At 33.1% G+C, this 14,816-nt stretch overlaps 1 protein-coding gene across 1 annotated transcript; it reads right to left on the bottom strand.

Moving 5' to 3' along the window:
- Positions 1-1,966: 1,966 nt before the first annotated feature.
- LOC132760436 (arrestin domain-containing protein 3-like) lies at positions 1,967-8,255 on the bottom strand. The gene is made up of 8 exons (XM_060752418.1): positions 7,579-8,255; positions 6,659-6,781; positions 5,535-5,636; positions 4,786-4,916; positions 3,862-4,044; positions 3,418-3,609; positions 2,527-2,932; positions 1,967-2,209 (listed from the first exon to the last, which is right to left on the bottom strand). Exons 1-8 carry the CDS (start codon positions 7,697-7,699, stop codon positions 2,151-2,153), a joined length of 1,317 nt encoding a protein of 438 aa, XP_060608401.1. The 5' UTR covers positions 7,700-8,255; the 3' UTR covers positions 1,967-2,150.
- Positions 8,256-14,816: the final 6,561 nt, after the last annotated feature.

The following is a 14,816-nucleotide window of genomic DNA, read 5'->3' as shown; positions in this document are numbered from 1 at the left end:
ATTTCAGCCATGTTCTCTTACACTAAACCACTTGTCACACCTTGATGGAATTGGATTTAAAAAATGTAGCAGCTTTTGTCAGAAGATTAGAAGATAATTCCAGAATGTGCACCTTATTGCAAAGGAGAGCATAAATGTTTACAATCCGATGTATCTTAGATATAGATATACTTAGTGGAGAAATGATAATAGTTTTAAGTAAGAAATCTACAGGGGTGACCATGCCCGAGTTGTTGAGGTTGTTACCTTTGAACTTCTTTCCTCTACAGTGGGTAAGGACCCAAGCAGGGCCTTGAATTCTATTGCATGAGGAAGATCTCTAGCTTGCCTGCAAAACATTGGTGGTTCTACTTGGTTGTCAACACATGTCTGAAATATTGCATGGGGTCTTCCTCCACCAGTAAACCCAAAGATCTCTAGCTTGCCTGCAAAACATTGTTGGTTCTACTTGGGTGTCAACACATATGGGGTCTTCTTCACCAAGTAAACCCAAAGATGCAAAACATTGGTGGTCCACGCATATCTTAAATAATGCATGAGGTCTTCCTCCACCAGTAAACCCAACAAAATAAATATATAAATGTTACTGAAGATTGTGTGTCATACAATTATTTCGTGTCATACTGACATTATTAAAGTCATTTCACAAATTTTCTGCTTTTGCAATTGTCCCCAACCATAATGGTCACTCCATAAATGACCCCAGATAAAGGCAGGCATTTGGAATAAACAATGGCCTTTTAACAAGCCAATCTAACAGTTTTTGCACATGAATGCAGCAAGGTTCAAACCTTTCAAGAAAAGGGAAAAAAGGTCATAGTCACCATCCATAGCCACTCAGCCACAGAGGTACAAGATAACAAAATGTTATACATGCAGATTTATCAAGGACATGTAACTAAATAAGTGTTAACATCAAGAGAAGGCAAGTAGGTAAGTTTTTACATCAAGAGAAGGCAAGTCAGTAAGTGTTTACATCAAGAGAAGGCAAGTCAGTAAGTGTTTACACCAAGAGAAGGCAAGTCAGCAAATGTTTACATCAAGAGAAGGCTATGCAAGTCAGTAAGTGTTAACATCAAGAGAAGGCAAGTCAGCAAATGTTTACATCCAGAGAAGGCAAGTTAGTAAGTGTTTGCATCAAGAGAAAGCAAGCCAGTAAGTGTTTACATCAAGAGATGGTAAGTCAGTAAGTGTTTACATCAAGAGAAGACAATGCAAGTCAGTGTTAAAATCAAAAGAAGGCAATTCAGTAAGTGTAAACATCAAGAGAAGGCAAGTCAGTAAGTGTTACCATCAAGAGCATGTTACACAGTTAGTGTTTACATCAAGAGAAGGCAAGTCAGTAAGTGTTGACATCAAGAGCATGTTACACAGTAAGTGTTTACATCAAGAACTTACTGTAACTAAGTGTTAACATCAAGAGCGTATAACTTGGTTAATGTTACACCAAGAGCATGTTAGCCAGTAACTATTACACCAAGAGCACATAACTAATTTAGTGTTCAAATCAAGAGCAGGAAACTCATAACGTGTAACATCAAGTACATGTTATTCAGTAATTGTTAAATTCAAGAGCATGTAACACAGTAAATGTTAACATTAAGAGCATAAAACTCAGGGAGTGTTGAAATAAAGAGCATGCCACTCAGTGTTAACACAGTATGTTACTCATTAAGTGTTAACATCAGAGCATACAGTAACTAAGTAAGTATTAACATCAAAATCACATAACTCAGAAAATGTTAACATCAAAAGTAAATAACTCTGAACATGCTGAATTTCTTTAATGAACAATGGCTTTGATTTGAACTTGAACTGATTTCAATATTGAAAAAAACCGAGCTACCTCAAATTGTCCTCAATGAATATTGCTGAGTTCTGTAGATTTGCATTATCATTCAAATTCTGCACACTATACCAATTTCTAAGAAAATATTATAAAAAATTAAATATTATATAATGAATATTATTTTGATCGTCAAAACGTGAAAAATTATATCATTGGTACAAGGGAGGTAACTTGCTAAAATAACTTTATTGTTTCATCTGCAGTATTGTCCCTTAGTCTAAATCCTTTATTATGAAAAGTTATATCTGGTCATTGGTCACTTTGAACGAGACGTTTCCATTTTGATCCGACTGTTTTTTTGTCATAACTCTTCCTCACCAACACTTTCGTCGTCACTTTCAAACCCTTCATTGACGGCAGCTGAAAGAAATAATAATTTTATTAGCTTCACAAAAAATAATATCATTGAGTTCATTCTAATGACAATACACTCCAAATACCGATGTAGGGAATAATACTGATGAAAGGGAAAATAGTATTTATAGAAATTTTACTGATCAAGCAGAACGTGTTTAGGTATAGTACCTATTATAAAAAAGTCACACTGTGACGTCATTCTAATTATGTAGATCTACATTAAATATTTGCCTGAAATTTAAGTTCCGGTTTATCACACATGTATGGAGTGATAAACTATATCGGCTAAAATGAAGCTGATCTAAAAATAAGAAACATACACATAATTCTTAAAAATCTGGGACGTCTTCTATCTCCATAAATATCAGTCAGCGTTCTCTCCCGTTTCAGAATGGAAAGATCTGCAACAGGAGGGTAATATTCATCAAGCTCGGTTGCTATTGGTGGAACACTTGATGGAGGCGGGGCTTCCGAGTTCATAAATGACGCCATTTCATCAGACGTCATTTCTCTTCCGTAGAAAGAGGGCGTGTCAAATGACGTCCATATATGTGTTGAGGTTGGCTGTAATACGACTGGTTCGGGAATTCCTTCGCTACTTGAAACAATATCTCTGATTGGTTGAATTATATTTGGAGGCGTGGCATTCTTTAAAGGAACTGTTCCTACAATTATCAAAATTGGAAGACGGAGATTGACGTCTTCTTTAGGACAGCACACTTTTAACTAAAATACAAAAAAACAACAACTGGATATTGTGAAACATTCGATAGGAACGAATCAACAAGTTTAATTTCCTTACGACTATGCATTTTTAGTATATCTACGATCGTAGAAAAGTCAAATGAATGCTTTATCAAAACCATTTGAAATTGAAAAAAAGACAGTTCTGAGCTGGCTTGATTCATTGATACTGAAAATCATATATTGTTGTTGGCATGAAATGGGACAAATATACTAAAATTGTTATCATTTCTTCTTTCTTTTGACACATAAGAGGCTGACACATATATTACATATACATCACACTTTTACAGTACAAAGTTTTCGCTTTCATAAACTTCATAGCAACGGAAGTAATATTTCGCGCATGCGTGAATCGATGAGAGCAAGCATGGATGCGTATACATGCTTATTATTGATGATCAAAGTATTTGTAGTACATTATACATACATGAAATTATGTACAATCTCAATAAGGGAATGCTTACCTCGGCAACATAGTCTATGTCAATAAATGAACATCCGGGCAATGAGGTCACGTGCTGTTTTGAAGGTAATGTTAGCGTTTCATTTTCGTATATTTCTTCCTTCCCAGGTTTGATTTTCCCGCGCAATTGTTCGCATATCGTCTGCTTTTCTCGTGTGTTTGATTCAAACGGAACGTCACCGTACGTTATAATCTGAAGAAGATAATATTAGAAATAATTAAGATCACAGTCTTAAAGAATTCTGTAATACCGACATTTTATTTTTCGCAAGATGTTTGTATTTTTTTTACTTGTTTTTGTTTTGATAATATTGAGAGAATACTGCCGACTTTGAACATGTAAGTCTCACACATTTTATGTTTAATCATTTATGACATTGTCGAGTGTATAGTGTATTTAAAATGAAATAGGAAAATCTTTAACTATAATTACAAATAAGACTACCTTATAAAGTTTTAATTTTGTTGATTTTATACTTGAAACAGATCCATTATATATTTCAGCATCGCATAAAATGGATTCTCCCGAAACAAAACCACGCCTATTAATTCGGAAAGCGGCGGAGATAGTTCCTTGATTAAGACAACACCCACAAATAACACAGGAATCCTCGTCTTCTGCTCCTTCCTTTTAAAAAATTACAACAAGAATTCTACTATAAATAAATAAAATAGAAATATAATTAAATAAGTTACCTCCAATGATATAGCTTAAAGCGAGATTTTAAATCTTACCAACACTTGCATGATCACACGACCACATCCCAGCTTTCAGCCTTAAGCATCCCCCGATGTTTGCAAAGCTTACCATATAACTTTCAACCATGAACTTATTTAACTCGAGCTTGATGAACACTTTCATGTGCGGGTGTTTTTAAATTTAATTTTTCACTACTTTCCTATCTAAATGTTGAATTCTGCTTAAGCGGTGCTAGGGGCTTGGACGGAAGCTTGAACATTTGCAACTGCCGTCCAAGAACAGGCTACGTCCAAAAAAACAGCCTGCAATATTTTCAATTTTGCCATTTTGAGTGTCCTTTCATCATCTTTATAATCGAGAGGCAGGAGATTGGATTTATAAGTTAGTTCAAGTACTCCACCGAATCATACAGGCGCTATGCGAGTAGTGACACATGTATATAAATATGTTCCTATCTGTTGAAAACTTACGTAGGAATTCTGACTATTTCTTCTATTTGAAAAAAAATATGTGACGCACAAAGCATTACTTTTCTCTATTAATTATCATAGCAATTTCGATTCTGGCTTTCACATTCCCATGTAAAGCTTACAGTGTAATTTCGGCTGTTTTAGCTGATTTCACAAAGATTAAAAATCATTGAATGAAAGCTAGAAATGTCTACTAAACCATTGCTCCTTGAACGTTGTTCAGATCCAGGGACCGCTCCACACCAAACTCAACTCGACCCGACTGGTCAAGTAAACCCCATACACCGTGAATCTTTGCCTTTACCCAGTATCTGATGTATCCATGTCTACCTGTGTCAAATAAGTGAAGAACATGTACCTGTATATTTGTAAATATAATTTAATTTGGTTGACGTTTATTGATCTTTTAAATTTTAGACATTTCTGCATTGTCGCTAGCGAATGCCAGGTGATGTACAGTATCTTATAAATAAGCTAATACTGAAGTGGAAAAAGAAGAAGAAGGAAAGGAAAAGAAGGAGGAGGAGAAAGAGAAGGAAGGAGGAGGAAGTGGGGGAGGAAATGAAGGTTGATGTGAAGTAAAAGATAAAACGATGACTAAAAAGAGTGAAGAATAATAAGTAAAAAATACTAATATTTAGAAGAAAAAGAAGATAATAATGATGAAAAAGAAGAAGATGATGATAAGAAGAAGAAGAAGAAGAAGAAGAAGATGATGATAAGAAGAAGAAGATGATGAAGAAGAAGAGGAAGATGATGATGATGATAAGAAGAAGAAGAGGAAGAAGGAGGAGGAGGAGGAGGAGGAGGAGGTTTTACCAAAAGAAGGTTATATTGAAGACAATGAAGAAAAAGATGAAAATGCAAGCTTAACAGAGAAGTGAGAAGAAGATGAAGGAGAAAATGATAATAAGAAAAAACAAGAAAAAAAGAAGGAAAGCTGTCTACCTTCAAAAGAAGATGGTATATGTGGTGGTAGATCAAACTTGTAGTTAAATACGTGTTTTCCGCTCTCCAAAAACTCTATATGTGTGACATCCTTTTCTGGAGCTACGTTAAGAAAGCAAATCAATAAATGAAAGAACAGCAAGCAATACTCTCAACTGTAACACGAGAAAACGATGTAATTTTATTGTTTAAGTTTCAGCTATTCTCAACTGTCTTAGTGCGATTAAAATGTTAAGATACATACAAAAGCTTTGCTTGTGTTTCAGTTTCAACTAATACGGATATTGACTTATAAAGACCGCATAAAACACTTTCAGTTAATGGCTTGCATTTTATAATTCTTAAAATAAATAAAAAACGAAATGCTTGTTTTCATATTAACCCCATAAAATCTGTTTTTTACATTCCACCACCAAAAAAAAAAACACAAAAAACTTAACAAAAATACTACCACAGAAAACCTTATACCAAATGACTGTTCTTCATATTATTGCACATAGACAACCGTATACTAAAAGATTGTTTTTCATATTGCTCACTGATAACCTAACACCACTTATGTTTGTATTTCGTATTGTCCACAAAAAAACCCTTATAAAAATAAAAATACCTTTTTATTTCGCCTGTAGTTCGTATTGCCCATAGAAAATCATATACCCAATGCCTGTATTTCGTATTGCCCATAGAAATCCTTATACCAAATTATTTGCTTTTCATTATTGCCCACAGATAACCTTGCAACAAATGATTGTTTTTCATATTGCCCATAGAAATCCTTATACCAAATGATTTGTTTTTCATTATTGCCCATAGATAACCTTATACCAAATGATTGCTATTCATATTGCCAATAGAAATCCTTATATCAAATTTTTTTTCATATTGCCCATAGATAACCTTCTACCAAATGCTTGTTTTTCATATTGCCCACAGATAACCTTATACCAAGTGATTGTTTTTCATATTGCCCACAGAAATCGTTATACCAAATGGTTTGTTTTTCATTATTGCCCATAGATAACCTTATACCAAATGATTGTTTTTCATATTGCCCATAGATGACCCTGTCGTATTTATGTACAGGAAACTTTACATCAGGTCCTTATTTGACTATTTTGTTTTACCTTTCCCGAACACAATAATAGAATGTTTTATGTATTCCTCTGTCTCGTAGAGTTTTCTTTCCTGATCACCAAAACCTTCCTTCCATTCAGCATGGCATCTTCCTCTTACTTTAAGCTCTATACCTGCGGTGAATGAAATGTTCGAGAGAGATTTGTTGCCCCTTACCAAGGTATGACGAAAATTGCCAAACATTTTGTATTGATATTTCAATACTGACCGAGAATAAGTCAAGCGGTATAAATGGGGAAATTTACTTGGAGCGTATGCCTTAAACAAAGGAAAAAATATCTGCCAAATCGGTAGCATTCTTCAATATGAGAGTTACAACATAGCATAATTATGTCAGAATTAACAAATAAAAGCGACGAAACATCACAAATTGAATAAAAGGTAAGTAGTCGTTGTTACGCTTTTGGCATTTCAGAAAATATTTCATATTTATTGTACAATTTGCCATTATTTACTATACATTTCTATATTTAAACTTTGTCATATGTATGGATAATTTTAGACACCTGAAAATTATTATAAATTTAATTTAATTTTTTAAAGATTTTTTTTACCTTTGTTCTGCATAAATTTATGGATTTTTTGTTTATATTTTAAAGCATAAGTAAAATTTTCTCCGGACATTTTTCAACTTCAAAACAATTCTGTTAAGTTTAAACTGTCTTATTCGGAGGAATATTTTTATTGGTAAGTAAAATAGAGAAAAAGGACTTCCATAAAGAACATTTAAAGCGCTAAAATTTAACAAAGTTGCAGGCAGACTCAGTTTGATAGAGCCTGTTTATAGACGGAATGTGCAAGCTATCTTCCACGCCTCCCTAACACCAGCATCAGCAAAACTCAACATTTTACATAAATTTTTACAACATTGAATTTAGGAACGGCTTTAATCTTGAGCGATAATTCTTACCTTGAACTTTCAGACCTTTCCTCACCGTCATTATAAGTTTCCCGTGCACAGTTTGGCCTGCCAGAAAGTTCCCATCAGAACTATTCTCCAAGCTTATTTCTAATTTGTCAAGAATACTCATTGCTTAAATTTCCTGTATTGTTGTTTTCCCTAGAAATATATCTTGTAAAGGAGTCCTCGAACATTCGGAAGAAATGTAGATTCTAGATCTACAGAAATCGATTCGTAATAAGCGAAAAAAAACAACGGTAACTTAATTGTAGCTCTGCTTAAAGAGATCACTTATTGATTGCTTAGCACTCTCGTTGGTGTCATTTTTTAACGTAAAGTTTTCGGTTGAAAGCTTTTGAGTTATGCAAATGGACCAACGACTCATGTCTTGACAGTGTCGTTTGTACTTGTCCCATATTTTGATAGTTTCCGGAAGCATGACACGTCTGTAATGGAAAGCATATTGATAGTTTCACATTTCTTGTCACAAAGGGTTCTAGTGTAAATGTATAGGTTTGCATCAGTTGGGTACGAGATTTTACAGAAATTTTTACAGCTCAAGTAAGATTTCGTGTATCTTTTTGGGTAAAAACCGACACTGAATATACATTGACCAATGAAAAGCCTGAGATTTGAGACAGAGCTAAAAAAGTTTCTAAACACGAACACAACCATTTGACGTATTGATCTGACACTTTTTACGATTTACGTTATTTAATTTTTTTTTTCACGTTTTGTTTTTTTACATTTTGTATTTTGTATTTTGTAGTATTTTTTCCTTTCTTTTGTAAGATAATCCAGGTACATTAAGTCCATATAAACCGAAATCCCTGAAGAATTATTTGGTCCAATTTGTAACTGAAGAACATACAAATAAATAAGAACAAACTACTAAAAACTGCGACTCATATTTTGTAATTTAATTTAAAAAATCTTTTCCAATCAAAAACCTCAAAACTTGACACAAATAAAAAAGGAATCGATTACACGCTGTCAGCTAAGGTATTATACATAAAATACCATCAGTTTGTAAAAGGTATTGTTCGATATTATAACGTTATACGATAATGATCGATTTATAGATTGATTATTTGATGGATAATCTACTGAAGGTATCTTTTGTTTTCTTGAGTTTTGGCCAGGTTAAATGACTCATTATGGAACGGCATGATTATAAACTGGGCGTCTATCTTGGGGTACATGATATATTGTTGGGAGTGCATTTGGATACTTATGTATGTATATGTAAAGAGACCGGGGACATATCTGCTTTTTTAATTTCCCTCTTCCTGATAACACAGATTAAAATATGAATGCAATACAGTTCGATATGTATGTAAAGAGACCGGAAATGTGCTAAGAAACTAAAAATGTAAACAAACAGTAATTTAACGCTAGGAGTAGAAGACAGAATTTATAACAATATACCGAGTTACATATTATCAGTCAAAATTTTACGTACATTTTTTTTATTAATTCATCAAACGATCGTGAACGCGCTAATAGTCCCATTTGGGGAAAATATGTTAGCGAAACTCCGATATATTCATAAAATTAAAAATAAAGAAATAGAAGCTGTGTCAATATCAACTTCGAGCTCGCCATACGTATATGAATTGTAAATTGCGAAATAAATAAGCAATCGTCTGCTTTTGTTATCCGATTTAATAAATTTCGCCTACTTCATTCACTATTTTAGCGCCTACCTCATTCCTTATTTTAGCGCCTACTTCAAATCGCCTCTGTAGTCGAGGGGTTAGAGTCGATGACTTCTAATCCAGTTACCTCTCTGGCGTGGGTTCGATCCCCGGGAGATGCTTTGGTAGTTTAGCGAGGAAGAAGGTAGTCTAGTACTGGTGTAACTCTCCAGGAACGATGGTTAGGAAACTACCCGCCTATATGACTGAAATACTGTTGGACAAAGGCTTAAATTGAAACAAACAAACAAACAAATAAAAAATTCCTTATTTTAGACGCCTACTTCATTCCTTATTTTATACGCCCACTTCATTCCTTATTTGAGCGCCTACTTCATTCCTTATTTTATACGCCCACTTCATTCCCCTTTTTAGCGCCTACTTCAATCCTGTTTTTATTGCACCAACCTTATTCCTTCTTTTTGCGCCTACTTCATTCCTTATTATTATAAAACAATTGGCATTAACTTCAAGATATTACTTTAAATTATAACAAAGTTTATTGATTTAATTTGTATGACTCAATGAAGTGCTGTCGTTTGTCTGGTGTTAAAAAATACATATGCACGGGGATGGAACCCCATATATGTATCTCAAAAATGAGCATCGGTAAAAAATATATGTAAATTTCTGCTGCACCAGATGTGAAGCATAACACCAGATGTGACTGTAAAAATAGGTCAATCGCAGGGTAAGTTTTCATCTTTTTAAACATTAATTTAAAATTCAATTCATTTTTTCAATAAAACCGAAATGTGATTCTACCTTCTTGACTCTCCTCTGTATTACCCATTTTTGTTTTGGATTTCTATGCACTTTTCATCGAGATATTCTTTCCGTCATGGGTTCTGGTGTGTCTTAAACATGCAATGTGAATGAAATGAAATGTCACTAAACGGACTCAAGAAACAGAGATTTTTTCCGATGCTCATTTTTGAGATACATATGGGGTTCCACCCCCGTGATATGCAACGCAATGTCGGGCTAAAATTTGGAACCCATAATGCGGATGTACACATTGTATGATAGAGAAACACGCGTACATCACATTGTATAAGGTTTACACAATAATGACCAATTTAACCATTAACAACAACAACAACAACAACAAAAAACAAAAACATGCACGTTTTTTTTACATTTTTATATCATCAATTATTGTACTTTCAGTCAAATCTTACATAAAATGAATTAAATATCGCAAAAGTATTGCCGGGGTTAAGCTTATTCAAAAAAAATGATACTACAATGTACATGTATATCTTATGAAAAATATTCAATACCATTTCAAGTACTTTACTTTTTAAAGTAAGGCTTATGCAACAGCAGAAAATATTTATAAATCTTAGTAAATATTACGGATTGCAACAAAACAGTCTTTTCTTTAATATAGAAAGGCCCCACTGAAGGCTGTCGCGTAACACGTGTCACTTCCATACAACTGACCGTCTGTTACTTGAATCCAAACAGATTGTCCACGTAGTACCGGAATAACAGCAACCCCAGTACTCTGAACGCTTTTTCCTCCAGGATTAATAACTGCAGTACTTTTGAGAACGTTTTCCAGCATAAGATTGGCCTTTATTTGTTTAGTATCCCAGTGTTCTATTTGGAAGGAAAACATGTACAGGTTTACTTACATGTAAGAATGTATTAGTTTCTTTACAGGATCTTTTTTGTTATCAATATGCTCATCTTCATTCATAACTTCGTGTTTGCAAATTAACAAAAAAGAGATAGCTTTGTCACGCTAAACTTACAAGGGGATGCTCGGTTTTAGAGATAATCTCTTAAATCTTGCATTTTGTCTTAGATTGTAAGATGACATTTTTAAAAGGTTATTTTCAAATAATACCACTTTAGAGAAATCACGAACGTTCTTTTTATTATTTACAATAGGGAATGTCCATGTGATAAAATAAATAATGCATTTCTGAAGGTACGCACAGACAAAAAAATGTTTACGCCCGCGTCCATCATTTGAACCTTTGTGTATACCAATACATTGTATTCCGAGTAAAACGGAGGGCAAAATATTATGCTGCATTAAGTGCATGATTTCGTGCATGCACCATTCCCTCTTAAGGGAATATACAAACAAATTTCTTCAAACAGATATTTTGGAAGTATTCTTTTTCATAATTACATTCAATTGAAATCTTTTGCAGCAGATATATACGTTTGTACACTTTTGCTATACATGGTTTGAAGATGACTGTATATTGTATGTTAATATAATTATTTTCACGCTCTTTTTACATAGTAAAAGCGTTTAATTCAGATCATTAATAAAACAAGGTCTTTTAAGGACGATTATAATTTTAATTTCAAATCATGATATTATTGTGTGCAACTGCAACAATTGATCAGTTGCTATTAGTAGAGAAACAAATAAAGGGATACAACTCCTCAGATAGATACAATATATGTCCGAGTATTTTCCTTTTAATATAATATAGACATGCATTTATGTAGCCTCGTTTTAAACTTTTTTTGTACGATTATATTGACATTGTATTTTGATAAAACATTCTGTAGAAATGTTTATCAATGAATAAAATGTAAAGGATTATGTTACGGTTATATACGAGAAATTAGTTCATAGATTATGCATTACTGAAAAAGGGCAAAGTTACTCCTAGTTTATTTGAATAAAATGCTTTGATCAAACAAAAATTGGAAATGAAAATACAGAAATAGAAAATGAAGAAAGAGAAATTTCGGTTTCTAAATTTGCAAAAGTTCAGCATTGTCTTTGTTTGAAACGTTGAAGGTAAGAATTTTTTTCTCGAAAACTATTCTGTCACTCGCTTCACCATTCTTCGATAGGATGTTTGCATCAGATATCAAAGAAAATTCAATGAACGAAGTGGACCTACATGGAAAGACATTTAAAGCTGTTGAAGAGTTTTTTTTTTAAATGTTATATACCCAGATTCCTTAGTCGAAATAACTCAGGAGAACGTTTTCAGCATATTACCATTGATTGAAGAATATTAAGTTCAGCATCGGAAGCCGAAATGTATTAAAGTTATTTTAGAATACGTTCATCAACATCATGTTATTTATGAGTTGTTTTGTTTTGGTATTAAATGAAGCATGTATGTATGACTTGACAAAAGTTCGAGAAGAATATGTTACAAAGATTCAAGTCTACAGAAAGTGAATATTCTTGCAGCAAACGAAAAATGTCTAATACCAGCTGATATCTTGATATGTAAGAAGAGTCGAGCGTCTTGAACAAACTGTATATCACGTTTGATGTGAATAAGTCGTTACACAAGGAAAAAGTAATAAAGTCTGAAACTTGGAAACAAAAAAATAAATAAATACAATTACAATGTATAACTGTTTGAAAATGTTTGAACAATACATTCAAGACAAAGTTATTAATGAACCAGAAAGTTTGCTTTTTAAGTTATTTCCCCCCGGATTATTTTATCTAAATAATTGTCATTCTCTTGCTTTGCACCAAGGTCAGGTTATTAGCGACACACTTTTACACAAATGAAGGTTATGAGAACAGATCTTATTTTATTTAGAGAAGATTCATATGAATTTATATTCAGCACTTTAAGAATTTCGTTTTTTTCCCATGGTGTCTTGACGAAAACATGTAACGGTGATTAGCATGCATATCTTTAACCTCAATTAATTAAGAAATAAATTCATTAATAATTTGACTGTATTTTTTTTTTATAAAACAATATTGTTTTTTTAATGTGATATTCATGTAAATAAATCTATGTAAAAACTTTTTATATACATATTACTTTTGTTTTGCCAATCCGTCCTGAAAAATACATACCCCCCCCCCCTAAAAAAAACAAAAAAACAAAACAAACAACAACAACAAAAAACCCCCAAAACATAACAAAACAAACAAAACACACACACACACACACACAAAACAGGTACTACTCTTGTTACGCTATTATGTAAATTTAATATCCTATATTCGTTTTCCAAAGAGTTGACATTGATATTTAAAGACGTTTAGTAGGGTGTATTTTGTCGCTATTAACCGTGTTAACTGATCTGGATAGAGTGGCAATGTTTTACTGATATGTGTATTGTGATATTTGATGTTGTAACAGTGATGATAAATAAAATATCCAACATTTAAGATACACTGCATATTACAGCATAATTATGTTTGATTTATACCCTTTTCAATAAACTGATATTGATAGCCCAACATTTGTCCGCTGTTTAGTGATCCCAAAGCAAGTGACTTGCTATCATCGGTTGCTATCAGAAATCTGTTCCAACTAAATCGCGGTAGTATTGCGCATATCACGTAACTAGTAACTGGTTTGTAAAAAGTAATACTCAAGAAGTATATGGCAAAGACATATTAAATGCAAATGCCATGTATTTGAAAAAGGACCATGATTCCGTAAAAGTAAGTAAATAACATGGGTCAAGGCCTTGGTGACAATAGACATATGACAGTTTTGTTGAAATCCTTTGAGAAAGGTAAAACTGAGTTGAGATCAAATGAAATGGTCAATGAATATTCACTTGCACGTTCGTTTCTTCGCTAATCCGCCGCTGACCCGCCAACGTTCTCCTATCTCATAAATGTTTGTTGATAAAGATTAACTATGAATCAATTACAAGAAATACAACAAAAACCAACCATGAAACATTTAACAAGATGTAAATATTTTTTTTCATATTTATTTAAAATATTTCTCTATAGAACTGCATGGGATTTTCATTTCATGAATGTTTTTATCCTAAACATGTTTTTGTGTGTGATCACGATTGCAAATCATTCAAAAAAGGGGTACAAGCAATGTCTACCCCTAAAAACATTTCTAAACGCTTAAAATTCTTTAACACAACATCGGAAAATTACATATTCAAACCAGGATGAGTCCGTTACAATACATCATGGCTGACAAATTGTCTCTCTTAGTCATGTCACGTTGATATGAATATTTGTACCAATATCCAAACACAACCGTCAACTGCAAAACCATTATTTTCATCCGATAGATACGAAAACAGTTTGATGGCATGGTCTACATTCTGTTTCCCAAATCCAAATTTTCCTAATGTACACACCACTTCATTGTCTTTGGTAGATATTGTGCTGAAAATGGTACACCGCAGTCTTACTTTAGAAAGAATAGTATCCTGTCCATCGTGATATGTCGTAATGATAAGCCATTCGCGTCTATCTATATCATCCTTTCGTTTATACCCATATGAAACATCAAAATTTCTTTTTCCAATGATTGTTTTCCTGGTTTTAACCGTATGACGTACATAATTTGACCTCTTGGTTGTTACTTTTAAAAACATTTCTTTTGTCTCCCATTTTCTATCTTCTTCTAGACCAAAATGATCCGGGCTGAACATAAACTTTTGTATATATTCCCTTTGTGTTTGAATTTCCGTTTTCATAATTTCTTCTTTCCTCTGAAAATTGGACTCTATCTCAGCAAAATATGCACATTTTCTTTCAAGAATGTCAATCCATACCTCTGCAGATATATTGTACTTACTTCTTGCAGTAGAAATTATATTCTTTGAGTACTT

The sequence above is a fragment of the Ruditapes philippinarum genome, unplaced genomic scaffold (genome assembly GCF_026571515.1).
Source record: "Ruditapes philippinarum isolate M1 unplaced genomic scaffold, ASM2657151v2 ctg797_1_1_1_1, whole genome shotgun sequence".
Classification (NCBI taxonomy): Eukaryota; Metazoa; Mollusca; class Bivalvia; order Venerida; family Veneridae; genus Ruditapes; species Ruditapes philippinarum.
The sequence above is the reverse complement of the archived record's forward strand: the minus strand, read 5'-3'. Positions and strand labels throughout refer to the sequence as shown.